Below are 14,785 nucleotides of genomic sequence, written 5' to 3'. Positions count from 1 at the left end.
GTACACCCATGGCTGATTCATGTCAAGGTATGGCAAAAACCATCACAATATTGTAAAGTAATTATCCTCCAACTGAAATAAATTAATTTTTTTTAAAAAGAAGAATCTGTCTGCCAATGCGGGAGATGTAAGAGGTGTGGGTTTGACACCTGGGAAGATCCCCTGGAGGAGGAAATGGCACCCCACTCCAGTATTCTTGCAAGGAAAATCTCAGACAGAGGAGCCTGGCGGGCTACAGTCCATGGGGTCGCAGAGTTGGATACCACGTGTCTGAGCACACAAAATAACTTTATAAACTTTATAAAGTACTTCACAAAGTATTTGAGTAAGTACTTTGGTGGCAAACTGTTTACTCACCCCCAAGGGAAACTTATACAACAACTCTGTTTTTAAAAGTTGTTCATACCAAGCCACAACAATCTTTTTATTTAAAAAATTTCCTCTTCAAAGTGACAAGTTTTATCAAAGTTAGGTCTTTAAAGGACAACTTAAAAGTTGAAAGTTTTCTCAGTTTAGCTGGTAACTTCAACGTGATTCAACATCATCCATATTATTTGGCCATGTTTTCATTCTCCTGAGGTGTTTTGTTAAATGGAGTCTGGAATTCTTTGCGGCTGCTGCAGAGTAAAATCAAATCAAGAGTGAAGTAAAGGTGCTGGGCTAAGGGTGTGAAGAAGTTACCTGGGGACAAGAACTAGATACTTTTAGGGAGGAGAACAGGGACACAGTGATATTGTTGTTAAAGAAGTACTAGTTAAAGGTCGAAGAGGAAGAGAAACAGTATAAAATTAAACAGGGAATCTTTGTAGCACTCAGGAACCCAAATGTCTGAAAAAATAAAACCGGAAGATGCGGCGATGGTTTCTGTTTATTCCTATGCATCTACTCTCACCTTTCTCTACCCTGCTGTGTCCTGAAGACTGACCTATATGTGCTACATCATCTTTCTTCTGGGTTTCAGATTAGCTTCTGTCATTTGGGACCAGGCAGGAGACTGGAGGGGAAGAAAATAAGGCTGGAATATTCATGCCTCCTCTCATTCTTCTTCCCTGTGGGGTCCCTGCAGGCGGGCTGCATCCCTCAACTCAAGACCATGGCTCCAGTATGGCTGCCCTTTCTACACTATTCTTGTGTGTGTGTGTGTGTTTTCTGTCTTTGTCTCTTTCTTTCTCTCTCTGGATTTCAGTAACCCTCTCCCATTCAGGTCTGGGCACCGCAAACCCCTTGTGGTTTCCCACACGCTGCCCACAACTTTGTAAATAGCCTTGTTCATTATTAAATTGCCCAACTGGAATGATCCGTTTTCTTCCTGCCAGCACCCTGACTGACACAGTCAGTCCCATTCTTCTCCCAACATTTACTGTATAGCTACTATATGTCAAGTGTGTGTTCGTCGCTCAGTCATGTCTGACTCTTTTGTGACTCCATGAACTATAGCCCACCAGGCTCCTCTGTCCATGGGATTTTTCAGGGAGGAATACTGGAATGGGTTGCCATTTCCTTCTCCAGGGGATGTTCCACACCCAGGGATCAAACCTGCATCTCCTGCATTGGCTGGCAGATTCTTTACCACTAAGCCACGGGGTGAAGCCCCATACTGTGGTTAGGGGTCCTTTTTTCCCATTTGTTTACTCTCTTTCTTCCTTTCTTTTTACCATCAACGGAAAACTTGTGACAGCAGTGAAGTCTATAGCCTCTAACTCTTAGACCTCAATCTTGGACCACTACTAGTGCATGACACTCCTACTTCCTTGCCTAAAACCTGTCTTTTCCATTGAAAATCAAGCCCTTACAACCTCCTACACATTCTAAGGGCTTTCACAATGGCAACAAGACAAAAAGGTAAACAATTAATAGTCTTTGGAGATGAGCCATAGGAGGAGCTAGAAGTGAAGGTTCCCAAATGCATTCTAGGAGACCTTGCAGCCACAGCCCTACTTTCTTTAACAGCAATGATAATTCTGTCACTTTTCTTGTCCAGTGGATAAGGGTGAACTGAATGTTGGAAAGAGGGCAGGGAGTGAGTAAGCTCACTCCATCAAGGTGAGGCTTTAGTCCAAATACGTTTGAACAGGTGGCACTTTTAAGATCCATTTTTATCACATATGGGGAAGTCCAGGGTCCAAGAGGTGTCTGCTTTCTGTTAGGTGCACACTGCCAGTAGTTTCTTTGCTAGATGAGACCAGGTACACACTGTCTCACAGGTTCCTCCTTGGCATCAAAGACAGCCAGTCCTCTAGGTCTGCAGCTTAGGAGGCTTCGTAAATCAAAATCACACACACAAAGCCACCGGACGGACCCCTCTGTTCTGTTAACCGATTGTGCACACCATTGCCTTACTCAGCCTCCTCTCAGAGAAGGAAGAGACACGGAAAAAGTTAAAAGAAAGTGGTGGGCGTGGAATCTTCCGGACTCGCGCTCTCAACAGCTAACCAGATCGGTTACCCGAGCTCTCTGCAAGCGCAGACGCCGACCACGAGATCTCCAGGGTGGGGCTAGTCTCTGAGCTAAGGGCCAGCTGCCCCCGCCCCGAGGCCCCGCATCCCAGGCAGGCCCGCGACAAAGCCCCTCCCCGGGGCGGAGACAGCTCCTAAAAGTCGAGGCCGCGTCCCGCCGCGGGCCAGTACCCAGGGGCCGCCGCCTCGCCGAGTTCCTTCGCCGCCACCGGGCGGAGTATGGGGCGCTGATGGCCATGGAGGGCTACAGGGGCTTTTTGGCGCTACTGGTGTCGGCGCTGCTCGTCGGCTTCCTGTCTGTGATCTTCACCCTCATCTGGGTCCTCCACTACCGAGAGGGGCTCGGCTGGGACGGGACCGCGCTCGAGTTTAACTGGCACCCGGTACTTCTGGTCACCGGCTTCGTCTTCATCCTGGGCATCGGTACTGGCACCTCCTGGGAGGCGGCGGGGGAAGAGGGGCCGGGGTTCCCGACCGAGTTCCAACCGAGTGAGGCTGGGCGAGGGAAGAGGTGAAGGAGTAGCGGGGGCCAGGGAGCCGAGTCGGCAGCGCAGAGGGAGGTGGCTGGTCGGGCGCCCGGGGGCCGCGGGCCGGGCGGACTTGGGCGAGCGCGGGAGCCGCGGCGATGGGGCGGGGCGCGCGAGACTCGGGTTCGCTGGAAGACGCGTAGCTGGGTCGACCGACCCGGCTACGTTAACTGTTTGCTGCGAGTGGCTGGGACGCGACACCAGACTACACCAATCTTGGGAGCAGAGGAGAGATGCAGGAGCGTGGTGCGGCTAGGCAGCCCGCGAGCCCCCCGAAAATCGCCCCCTGTGGGACCAAGCCTGCGCAATCAGGGGCGCGGAGATCTCTTTAGGCAAGGCCTGTCGTTGAACTTGCTTTGAGGCTGAGGGTTAGGAGAGGAAGGCAACCGGGGGGGGGGCGAGGGGGAATGGAGTGGGGAAAATTGGCCACTTCTTGTCTCATCTTCTCTAATTTTCTCTAAAGCCCTGAGCGAAGGGGCCCGTCAGCGGGTGGCCTCACGGGTGAGTGAAGGAAGCATCAACTCTGGTTTCACTCCTAGAGCGTTTAACTCAGTCGAGCCTAAGAAGCTGCCAGGATTCAAAACGGTGTTTCGCTGCCTCTCCAGGTTACTGGACATTCTTGAGCCCGACTTGTTTTTGTGGCTGCAGACTGGCGAAAGTTCCCCTGCGGGGCTTCCTGTTGGGCACTGGCCGGGATCATGGGGCCCCGAGATGCCCGCAGGGGGCCCGCGGCTGCCTGGCTGAGCGAGAGAGATGTTTATGCTTGGGACTTCTTCGGGGTTTGCTGCCTCGGCCTGCATTCTCTGAGATGAGGCTGGCACTGAGGGAGGGCTCCGTGGATGGTTGTTTTTGTTTTGAGCTATAATGGACATATTCGTTTCAGGTGTATGACATGATTATATATGGAAATACCTATTACTAATTAACATCCATCACCTCACATAGTTACAATTTTTTCCCCTTTGAGATGGGATGAGAACTAGATCTCGTCTCATTTAGCATTTAGAACATTAATAAAGAATCTAGTCTCTTTAGCATTGTTCAGATCTACAATATATTATTATTACTTGTCACCACCCTTCTGCTACATTACATCCCTTTAGAACGGGAGGGTTGTACCTTTTGACCACCTTCACTGTTTCCCGGCCTACCTCCTCTCTCTCCGTCAGTGGCAGATCTTGTTGTCTTTGTGTAGTGCTACTCACTATGTCCTGACAGCTTTCTTTTCTTTCAGCTGCTGTGGGGCTGGAGGAACTTCTAGCTAGTGGTGCAAGCGCCATTTATTTGTAACCACTTTCCAAAAAGTAAAGTCAAGGCTTTGGCAGAGAAAGCATTTAGAAAAAGGCAGGAGTAGTGGACTAGGGTTATGTCAGAGAGAAAAGGAGAGGAGAGGAAAGGACTGGGAAACAGATGCCCACCAGCTGAAACCACTAGCCTTGCCTCCGAGCATGCTGCCTTTTCTCCACCAGTATTTTAACTTTCCCCAAACAAACAAGAGAACAAAAAAGCACCGACCTCATTCCTAAAGAAAAGATTTTTGTTTCCGTTTAAAACCTGGGCAGCAGCCTTGGCCAGTGTGGCTTGGGTAAGTGGCATCCTCCCACTCTGGGAGGTAGAGGAAGCTGCTGCCAGTGTCCAGCTGTGGAGACTTCCCCGGTGTGAGATTGGCATCCACCCGGGTGCGAATACCGCTGGACGGCGAGTCATTCGTTGCGTAAGTCTCAGTTATTTTGCCACTAAACTAAAATGAGAAAAACATACTCGAGTTCCAAAGTCACTGTTGGCAGAAGCACTATTTCCTTCCTGGTGGAGCCCTCAAGTTTGGCCAGAGCTGTCAAAACCTTCTGTTTGCTCAAAGCAGTAGAAACAGTCTCTTCATCTCTTCCAGCCCAGTCCTCTGAGCAGTGCCTAATACTAAGAAACTTTCCCGAGGGGCTACAATATCATCTCATAATTTAAGGTAACAGGTGATAATACTTGTTTCTTGACTTCTAAAAAGGAGATGGCCCGTCATTTATTGAGTACCTCTGTGCACCCACTCAGGGCATTAATTCACAGATATATAGAAGCGTAAACAGGCACGGAGCAGGTAAGTAATTTGCCCGTAGAAGTAGTATACATGTTTTCAATGGCTTTATTTTCAAGGTTCATTTCTCTACTCTTACGGCAATATGCTTATTTTCTGTAAAATGTCCTTTTTAGAGAAGCAAAAAGCTTCATCTAAAAAACACTTTGAAACTCTTTGTTCATGTTAGGGTCCATTACAGTTTTCCTAAAAGAATTTATAGTTTGGCTAAACTTTGGGCTTTTAAAAAAAGTCTGTTTACATTCACTTTGCGGCAAAAATGTGAACATGGGTATTTTGGAAATTTTCATCTGCTGCCTTCATTTAAGCATAACCCCTGTATTTGTATTAGTTTTGGAATGTTTGTCCTGTCAACATTACCCATCCTGTTTACTATTTGGATTCCAGCCATGCAAAGCACTTTAATCAAATGACACATTTATTTTTTATTTTTAAAATTTATTCTATTGAAGTATAGTTGACTTAAAATGTGTTAATTTCTACTCTACAGCAAAATGATTCAGTAATACAGATATACATTATTTTTCACATTCTTTTCCATGGTTTATCACAGGATGTTGAATACAGTTCCCTGTGCTATACAGTAGGACCTTATTGTTTATCCATTCTATATGTAATAGTTTGCATTTGCTAATCCCAAACTCCCAATCCATCCCTCCCCACCCCCTGCCCCTTGGCAACCACAAGTCTGTTCTCTATGTAGATGACACATTTAATTGACATGAATGTAAACTTTCTCATACATATTGGCACATGCATAGACCTCATGAATTCTTGCAAGTTTTGGCCCACCTGCACTTCCTCACATCCAGCAGTAGAAAGTCTCCAGTAGAATGCGTAGGAATAAAGAGTTAACTTTATAGGCCAGGGTGGGGGAGTGGGACACACATGATATAGACCATCCATGTTATAAAAGCGTTTTGTACTGTGTGTAATTGCTTCAAGGAGCAAATTTTTAGGCTATATTATTTCAGATCTCTAATAGTGAACATGATGTAATTGAGTTCTGTGATACACAGGTGTTTGGAGATGAGAAAAGTGAAAGTCGCTCAGTCATGTCCAACTCTTTGCAACCCCTATACAGTCCATGGAATTCTCCAGGCCAGAATACTGGAGTGGGTAGCCGTTCCCTTCTCCAGGGGATCTTCCCAACCCAGGTATCAAACCCAGGTCTCCCACATTGCAGGCAGATTCTTTACCAGCTGAGTCACAAGGGAAGCCCAAGAGATTAGAGACGAGAAGGGAAAGCCAAAGTAGAGTTATTACTCTAAACATAAAATGCTTCACAAATGCAAACAACAAATAATATTTAAAACTATATGAGAACTGGTATATGTCCTTTGAAACACTTGTAAGAAGTAAGCTCTGAAGAAAACAAGGGTAATACAAAAGTTACAGAATAAATATCTGTGTGTGTCTTTTGGAAAATATACATGTTCTAAAATAAACTATAACAGACTATAGGATATTTAAAGCTGAAATAAAATTTTAAACTAGTAGGAAATCTAGCAAACATGAATGAGGAAGTTTCAAAGAGACCTTTAGAAGAGCTTTGTGCTTCTCTGAAAGGAATGTTTCCCATGAAATAAGTATACTGCCAGGAAATCAGAGAAACAAAACTTGAAAAGGCCACAGAAAAGACTGAAACAAATGCTCTCAAAGTGGCTGTTGACCTTTTAAAAGGTTCAACAAGGTGGAATGTGTTTTTTAGAAAAAGGTAGAAAATTCAGGTATATAAATTTAGTGAAAAGTCTCAGCAATCCTATACTCCTTAGTTTTCCATGTGTAGAACTCTTTTGACTATATAAACTGAGGGAAGAGAAATTCAATAGTGTAATGATCTCAAGTTGGTTTTGTGAGAGAATATAACTTCATTTAAGTCACATTTAAAAGACTAACAAGACGAAATTGAGTAGTTCTTAAAAGGCAAGTGGGATATCCTATTAACAGACCTAAAAGTGACCAAATTCCAAGACCACTTAAATATATTTGGAAAGACTCTTGGGGTAAAACCTGGCAGAGAGTGGAGAAAGTACCTCAGATACCTATTCCAAAACCAGCCTTTGGGACAGCATAGATAATAAAGCCTATCACTCATAAAGAAACGGGGCTTTTTACAAAGCATAAAGACTCAATTCAAGACAACCCCAAACACATTTTTCTTTTTTGTTAAAAATAAGTACATGCAGATCTCTTTGTAATCTAACTAATAAAAATGTTTTGGACATGAATATTTCACTCGCTGTTGTGTCCCCAGTGTCTAGAATAACACCTAGAACTGGCACAAAGTAGGCCAATAAATAGTTGTTGAATGATGGTTCTCAGTACCACTGTTAATTGTGACGATGCAGTTTTACAGCCACTCATATGTGGAGATAGTAATGCATTGTTGGGTGTGTGTGTTCAGTCACGTTTGACTCTTTGAGACCCCATGGACTGCAGCCTGCCAGGCTCCTCTGTCCGTGGGATTTTCCAGGCAAGAATACTGGAGCAGGTTGCCATTCTCTACTCCAAGGCATCTTCCCAACGCAGGGATCACACCCTCGAGACAGTCTCTTGTGTCTCCTGAGTTGGCAGGCAGGTTCTTTACCACTGCACCACCTGGGAAGTCAGGGATAGTAATAGCAGCATCTAAAGGAGAAGTGCCCTCCCTTCTCAGTGATTCTGCTGTTTATAGCTGGTTTGGAAGCACCGATTAAGTCAGCCTCAGGGGAGAATGGGCATGATGGTGTATTAGAATTGCATCTCTACTGTAAAGGCCTTGAGCTTATTAGAGTGTTACTGCCTGCACCTCCTCACTCCAGCAATTTTCCCTTTTTCCTTGTGCATCAGGTTCCCACCCCAGTGGATTATTTCCAATGTGTTATAATGTCTGTTATCTTAAAAACAACCACACTCTTGACCCCATATTCCCCTTTCAGCTACTGCCTCAAATCTCTGCTTGCCTTATCACAGAACTTTTAGAAATATTTGTCAATATCTGCAATCTCCAGTTCCTCTCCTCCTATTGTCTCTTGACCCTACTCCAGTCAGGCTTCCTCTCTACTGCTGCACCAAAATTGCTCTTAACATAACCAATTGCCTTCACATTGCTAATTCCAGCCGTCATCAATTCTCAGTCCTCATCTTGCTTGACCAAAAAGCAACATTTGGCACAGCTGACACATTATTCCTCCTTGGGCACTTCTTCACTTGGAATTCCAGGATACCTGACTCTCGTGGCTCTTCTCTCCTCCACTGCCTACTCCTTTCAGTGTCCTTTGCTGGCTCCTCCTCATCTCCCTGATCCATTAAGGTTAGAGAGCCTGAGCTTCAGTCTTCTGACCACTTCTCCTTTCCTGATCCACTCATAATCATGGTCATCTCATCTAGTCTTGTGGCTTTAAACACCATGTATCCCCCTGAATCCTCCTATATTTATGTTCCACCTGGACTTCTCCCCTGAACTCCAGACTCAAATATCCATCTACTCAAACTCTCAGCCTGTATGTCAAATAGACATGTCCAAATCTCAACTCTCCATCTTCCTCATACCCCGCAAACCTCTCCTCCTATAGGCTTCCCCATCTCATTAAATGGCAACTTCATCCTTCTAGATGTATGTTCCTGTCAGAACTACATAGTCATCCTTGATGCCTCTGCTTCTTCCATACTTCTCATCCAACCCATCATAAAATCATATAAATTCAAAATTCAAAATATAATATTAACCAAATTTTGACCACTGACTATTTTCTCCCTCCCTCCCTACTTCTCTTCCTCCCTTTCTTTCTTATCTTCCATTTGAATGTAAGCTCCCTTGTCTGTTTTCTTCACTGCTGTATCCACGGTGGGCAGAAAATTACCTAACATGTAATTGGCATTCAATAAATATTCACTAAATGAATGAAAATTTGGCCAGTCCTTTAAACCAGGGTCATACATACAAAGATGGCATATAAAATGAATATGTGAAGTGGGTTGGGTGTGTAGCACCCACCAGAGTGTCTTCCTGGCTTTAACTAAACATTCAAACACACAAATTCCTGGTCCACACTGGACACCAGTCTATGCAGGAGGAATGTAGGACAGGAACCGGAGTTTGCTGTCAGGGCAGTGTCAGGTGCTCCTTAGTGGGCATCCTTGCAGCATAAATCCCTCCATCAGCTCTCCTGTCCCCAAGTAACTGTCCAGACATCAGGAGATGAGATCTCCATTGATGGGATCGGGGCTTAAGGTCTCCATGACCCGCAGGAACCAAAATCTCTTGTAAATACTCTATGGACCTGGTTTCTAGTGCCCTTGAAAACGATACATGGTGAGCTGAACAGTGACTTCCAAAAAATATGTTCAAGTCCTAATCTCAATGACCTCTGAATGGGGCTTCGCATCTTTGCAGATGTAATATTTTTATATAATTTTGGTTTTTTACTGATCTTTGGCTGTGCTGGGTCTTCATTACTGTGTAGGCTTTTCTGTAGTTGTGGCAAGTGGCGGGTCTATGCTCTAGTTGCGGTGCGTGGGCTTCTCACTGCAGTGGCTTCTCTTCTTGCGGAGCATGGGCTGCAGGGCACAGGCTCAATAACTGTGGCACATGGACTTAGTTGCTCCATGGCATGTGGGATCTTCTCGGATCAGGGATCGAAGCCGTGTCCCCTGCATTGGTGGGGGATTCTTTACCACTGAGCCACCAGGGAAGCCCTTTGCAGATGTAATTAAGGATCTCAAGATTAGATCAGCCCGGGTTTAGGATGGGCCCTAAACCCAATAACTGGTGTCCTTTTAAGAGAAAAGAGAAGGAAATTTGAGGCACAGACACACACAGGGGAGGGCCTTGTGAAAATGGAGGCAGAGGTTGGAGTCATCTGTGTACAAGTCAGAGGAACACCAAGAATTGCCAGCAGCTACCAGAAGCTAAGAGAGAGGAATGGATTGGATTCTCAGAGCCTCCTGAAGGAACCAGTCTTGCCAGCAATTTGATCTTAGACTTCTGGCCTCCAGAATTGTGAGGGAATACATTTCTGTTGTTTGAAGTCACACAGCTTTTGGTACTTTGTTATAGCAGCCCTAGGAAACCAATACAGGATATGACAGTTACACTGCACTCTGGGAAGCCCAAAGTATGGCATTTTCAGGTATTTGTAGACTTCTCATTGTTCTTCTCAGTCCAGACACAGTTTGCCAATCAGTGGTCCATTTTATTATAAGCAGTGTTGCCTAATAACATTGGGAGAAGCCATTCTACTTACTAGCAGAGTTAACCAAAGTTCAGATCCTTGTGCAACAGGGTGTAGATACGGGCTTTGTGTGAGGGGTAGAAACTGTAGGGAACTAGAGAGGGCCTCCTCTTGGCAAAATAGAAAGCTCTTAGCTCCAGCAGGTTGGGGCAATGTGGGGATCCTCTCAGAGGGCAGAGCTTCTCATTATCCAAGAGAATCCAGATTTTTTTTTTAAAAAACTGGTTCAGTCTAAAAGTAAACCAGCCACAAAACCAAAATCCCCACATCATCATGCTGATCAAACGAAACACTTCTGTGAACCAAATCCAGTCTCTATCTTCCAGTGACCTCTAGAGTTTTCTGTCTTCACTTAGTGGGCTTTTCAACTTTTCCCTTAAAAAGTAGAACAATCTTCCCTTTTAAGAAAAACAGACCAGAAATCTTTGTTATAACTGTTTTTTTCCTATAGAAACTTTCTTAAAAAGTCAAAACAAGCTTCAAAATGGTTGCAGACTTCAGCTGTACTTTTCTAAGTCTGTTTATTCATTCATTCAATTTCTTCACATATTATCCTACTTATTTAATTAGCATACATTATTTAAGCACTTACTGTATGCCAGACACTGTGTAAAACAAATGAGTAAGATGTAGTCCTATCTCCCAGCTATTTTCATTTGAGTTTGTTAGAGCTGAGCTATGGTTTTCTTTTAGAAAACCTGAGCCCTAAATATTTAGAGCTGTCTAGGACTTGAAGTTCAACTCCTAATTTTAGAGGTCAAATGCCTGACCAGGGTTAAACTTACCACCAGTGATATCAGAGCCAATACTATTTCTAATCTGTCATAATATTGATATGAGGCACAAGAAAATATAGCTGGTGTTTTTAACAATGCAAAATTTCTGGATATTTGTAAATGTCTAGCCAATTAATTGAATGTTTCTCTTTTCATACACTATTTGGTACCAAGAAGGTGCCTTTATGAGGATTTTAGTCACTTCAAAGAGATGCTTCTAGTGCCAAGATGCTAAAACAAATCTTCCAAATCACCCAGATCACTTCCTTCATTTTGATTCTCCAGAGGTTTTTGGTTTCATGATATTCATGCTGTGAGACAGTCTGAGTACACAGGCATGTTTCAGAGCTCAGATTCTCTTTGATTGTCGCTGTAGGAATCTTTTCAGGAAGCGTATTTAAAGGGGGTTCTCTGCTTGTACACTTAAACTTGAGGTCCTTTGGATTGAGTCTGGTACATTCTGGGGTACACAGGGAAATAAGTTATAAATCTTGATAGGCCTGTTTGGAACATTCTACCAAGGAGGTCAAAAGAATACTTTATTCAAAGAGTTAAGAAAAGTGTGATGGGCACACCATTATTTGAGCAGAATTTATAAAGGTCTTCAAATTCCAGTGTATTTCACTTTCAATAACTTAACTCTTGTCTTATTTTACAGTTCACTTAAAGCTTACCTAAAGCTATTAAGTTGGTCCAAGGGCAGAATCCTTTTTACTGATTTGAAAGGACCATTTGGTTTTATATGAGCTAACACTTGGGTCAGCAGTTAGGTCTGACTGCCTTTCCTGGAGAAGGAAATGGCAGCCCACTCCAGTATTCTTGCCTAGAAAATCCCACAGACAAAGGAGCCTGGCAGACTCCAGTCCATGGGGTCTCAAAGAGTCAGACACGACTGAGCATGCACACACAACACTTGGGTCAGCAGCTGAAGTTTTGATTTGTGCATTTTAAAAGAGAATCTGCTCATTTTCTGGGAAATAATAAATTACTGTACTTTATTAAGATTTATATATTTCAGCACATACTTATTGAATTTCTGCTATGTGGTAGGCTCTCTGAGCTCTGTGCTAAATGCTGGGATCTGACCGTGACCTAGACAGATGTGCTCCTATTTTCTTAAATCACAGGATTTAAACACAGAAGAACTAAAGTCACATTGTTTTCTATGTATGGGGACATTCCTCTCCCTCCAAGTGCCCTTCTCCCCACATTCACTTTGACAAATTCTACATTTGCCTTGTCTGCTATAAGACAAATTTGTGTATGTGGATAGTTTTGTAATGGTATATGGATGGAAAGCTGGTGTCAAACCAGAGGTTACATCTTGGAGAATATTTCACATATCCCTGAGTTGATTATGCTGCTTAGGAGCTGAGAAAATTTCTAATAAGTAAATACAATTCAAGTTAATGCATTTCCCTCTTCATTGCTGAAAGAATAATTGTACACAGGTCTTCCTTCCTCCCTCCCTTCTTGCCTTCCTTCCTTCCCTCCTTCCTTTTCAAGTTTATCACATCAGCATGTTCCACCATCAGCCAGCCTGGATGGGAGGGGTGTTTGGGGGAGAATGGATACATGTATATGTATGACTGAGTCCCTTTACTGTTCACCTGAAACTACCACAACATTGTTAATCAGCTATATCCCAATACAAAATAAAAAGTTTAAAGTAAAAAAAATTTTAAAACGTATTTTTCACACACATGTGTTCATGTTTCCCCTCATTTTCTTGCCCCAAATGGTTTTGCCATCTCAGGCCTGTAACAGAAAACCCTTATTTCAGTCACAAGTAGCTGTTTGATAGCATTTCCCCTCCTCATGGGCTTCTGAGACCTTTTTCTTCCTTCTCACTGAACCTCAGGAATGGTGTCTAGGTAAGTGCCAAGCCAGAGAAGCAAGAAATATTTAAATTCCACTCTACAGGCAGTTTTTACTGCTGTTGAGAAAAGCTTCTCGTTGAAGAAATGTGGTTGATTTGTTAAGGTTGCCCTTTCTCCTAAAGTCCACCGTATTTGGATTATTTATGCATTTTTAAAAGGCACGTAAACACATTATGCAAATGCATCACTTTGGAGTTATCCTCCATTTATCCAGAGAGCATTTGAAACTTAGTCAGCTATCCTACAGAACTTCTCTATCACCAGGACAGGTGCTGAAAACGCCGTGCCTCCCTCCTACGAGAGAGCCACTGAGGTTTCCACAAGCTTCCTACTTAGAAGGTGAGACTAATTGCCTATTAGGTTTGCAGGCTTACAGAAATTTTATTCATGAACTCTTTCAACCATACAGAAAATAATATAACAGATCCCCATGTACTCACCATCCATATTTAACAGATGTTAAAAGAGTTTTGCCATCCTAAAAATTTATCAACTAGAACCTAAAGCTGGTAGGAATAATAGATAGTGCAGGCTGATGAGAGGAGAGATTGGAGGCAGGCACCCTAACCTGATCAAGAAACTAAAAGAGGAGATAGAAAATTCTAAAACTAGACTCAAGGACTAGAGAAAATAAAAACAATTGTCTGGGCCCACTTGGATCAGAGGTAAGTACCTCTCCTGCTTCATAGTAATAGGACAGTATGTTTTACTGATAACCCCAAACCATCAGTAAAAGATTAGGTTGTGTTCCACTCATGCTATTGCTAGAGAAGGAAAGCTAGTGGGCAACCAACTTGAAAAACATTTGAGTAAATGTGAAAAGTTTAAAAATCAAGTTTTGACACTCAGAGAGGGTAGACTTTCAGTTTTGTGGAAAATTTGACACATTTTTCTGGGGTTCTTGTAGTATTGAGAAGAGTGAAAGTTCTTTACTGGGAACATAGTTGTCTTTGAATTTTGAACATTTTTAAGGTACTTTTTATTCAAGAACCACATACATGCAGAAAAATACCTAAATCATAAGGGACTGTTTTCATCGCATGAGCACACTCATGCTCGCGTCATGAAACAACATTCCAGGCATCCCAGAATCCCCCTGGCAACCCTTGAACTCTCCTCAGCCTTGATAACTATTCCTGATTTCTAACATCTGAGCTTAGTTTTGATTTTGGAAATCTGGAGTATAATATGACCCAGATTAGGGAGGAAAAGCTGTCGTGATTCATGGCTCATAATTTGCTTTTCAGGGAAACATCCTGAGTATTTCCTTTATGCATGTGGGTGCATCCATTCAAGTTCTGCAGTCTAAGAGTCCTTCCCCTGGGTGGTGCCTGAAGGATATGATGATGGTGATAACAATAATATTAATTTAAAAACACATTGATATTGAGCAAACTACTTCACCTCTCTGTGCCTCCACTTCCTCCTCGTGTAGTGGTAATAATAACTATACCTTCCTCACAGAGTTGAGTTGGTCATTATAATGGAAACAAGTAAAGCACTTAGTATGGTGCCTACTACCTTGCAAGGGCTCCGGGTTTTGCGTGTGTGTCTGTGTGCCCTCATATTTCTGCCCTCAAAGACATTGAAGTAGGGATGAGAAAGGATGTTGAACTAGCTTTTTTTTTCATTTATTTTTTTAGCCGTGCCATACAGCTTGTGGGATCTCAGTTCCCTGACCAAGGATTGAACCTGGGCCACAACAGTGAAAGCCTGGAATCCTAACCACTAGGCAACCAGGGAACTTCCTGAACTAGCTTCCTGAACTAGCTTCCTGAACTAGCTTCAGGGATGCTTCCTGAAGCATCCCTTTTGGGAATTCCCTGGTGGACCAGTGGCCAGGA

The 14,785-nt window shown here is 43.4% G+C and overlaps 1 protein-coding gene and 3 long non-coding RNA genes across 4 annotated transcripts in view; 3 read left to right on the top strand and 1 right to left on the bottom strand.

Moving 5' to 3' along the window:
• Positions 1–386: 386 nt before the first annotated feature.
• LOC145541420 (uncharacterized) lies at positions 387–1,411 on the bottom strand. The gene is made up of 2 exons (XR_014078997.1): positions 893–1,411; positions 387–617 (listed from the first exon to the last, which is right to left on the bottom strand). It is a non-coding gene; the product is annotated as an uncharacterized LOC145541420 (long non-coding RNA).
• A 1,211-nt stretch (positions 1,412–2,622) lies between these two features.
• Positions 2,623–14,785, top strand: part of CYBRD1 (cytochrome b reductase 1) — a 32,677-nt gene continuing 20,514 nt past the window's right edge. Inside the window, exon 1 of the mRNA XM_081577811.1 lies at positions 2,623–2,879. Coding sequence (XP_081433937.1) covers positions 2,687–2,879 — 193 coding nt within the window. The 5' untranslated portion in view covers positions 2,623–2,686. The remainder of the gene's footprint in view (positions 2,880–14,785) is intronic.
• Positions 3,094–4,015, top strand: LOC145541418 (uncharacterized). The gene is made up of 2 exons (XR_014078995.1): positions 3,094–3,315; positions 3,447–4,015. It is a non-coding gene; the product is annotated as an uncharacterized LOC145541418 (long non-coding RNA).
• Positions 6,089–12,723, top strand: LOC145541419 (uncharacterized). Its single transcript, XR_014078996.1, has 2 exons — positions 6,089–7,480; positions 11,948–12,723. It is a non-coding gene; the product is annotated as an uncharacterized LOC145541419 (long non-coding RNA).

The sequence above is a fragment of the Giraffa tippelskirchi genome, chromosome 3 (assembly GCF_054371585.1).
Source record: "Giraffa tippelskirchi isolate mGirTip1 chromosome 3, T2T-mGirTip1v1.2.pri, whole genome shotgun sequence".
In the NCBI taxonomy this organism is placed as follows: domain Eukaryota; kingdom Metazoa; phylum Chordata; class Mammalia; order Artiodactyla; family Giraffidae; genus Giraffa; species Giraffa tippelskirchi.
Note: the sequence above shows the minus strand (reverse complement) of the source record. Positions and strands in the feature narration are given on the sequence as shown.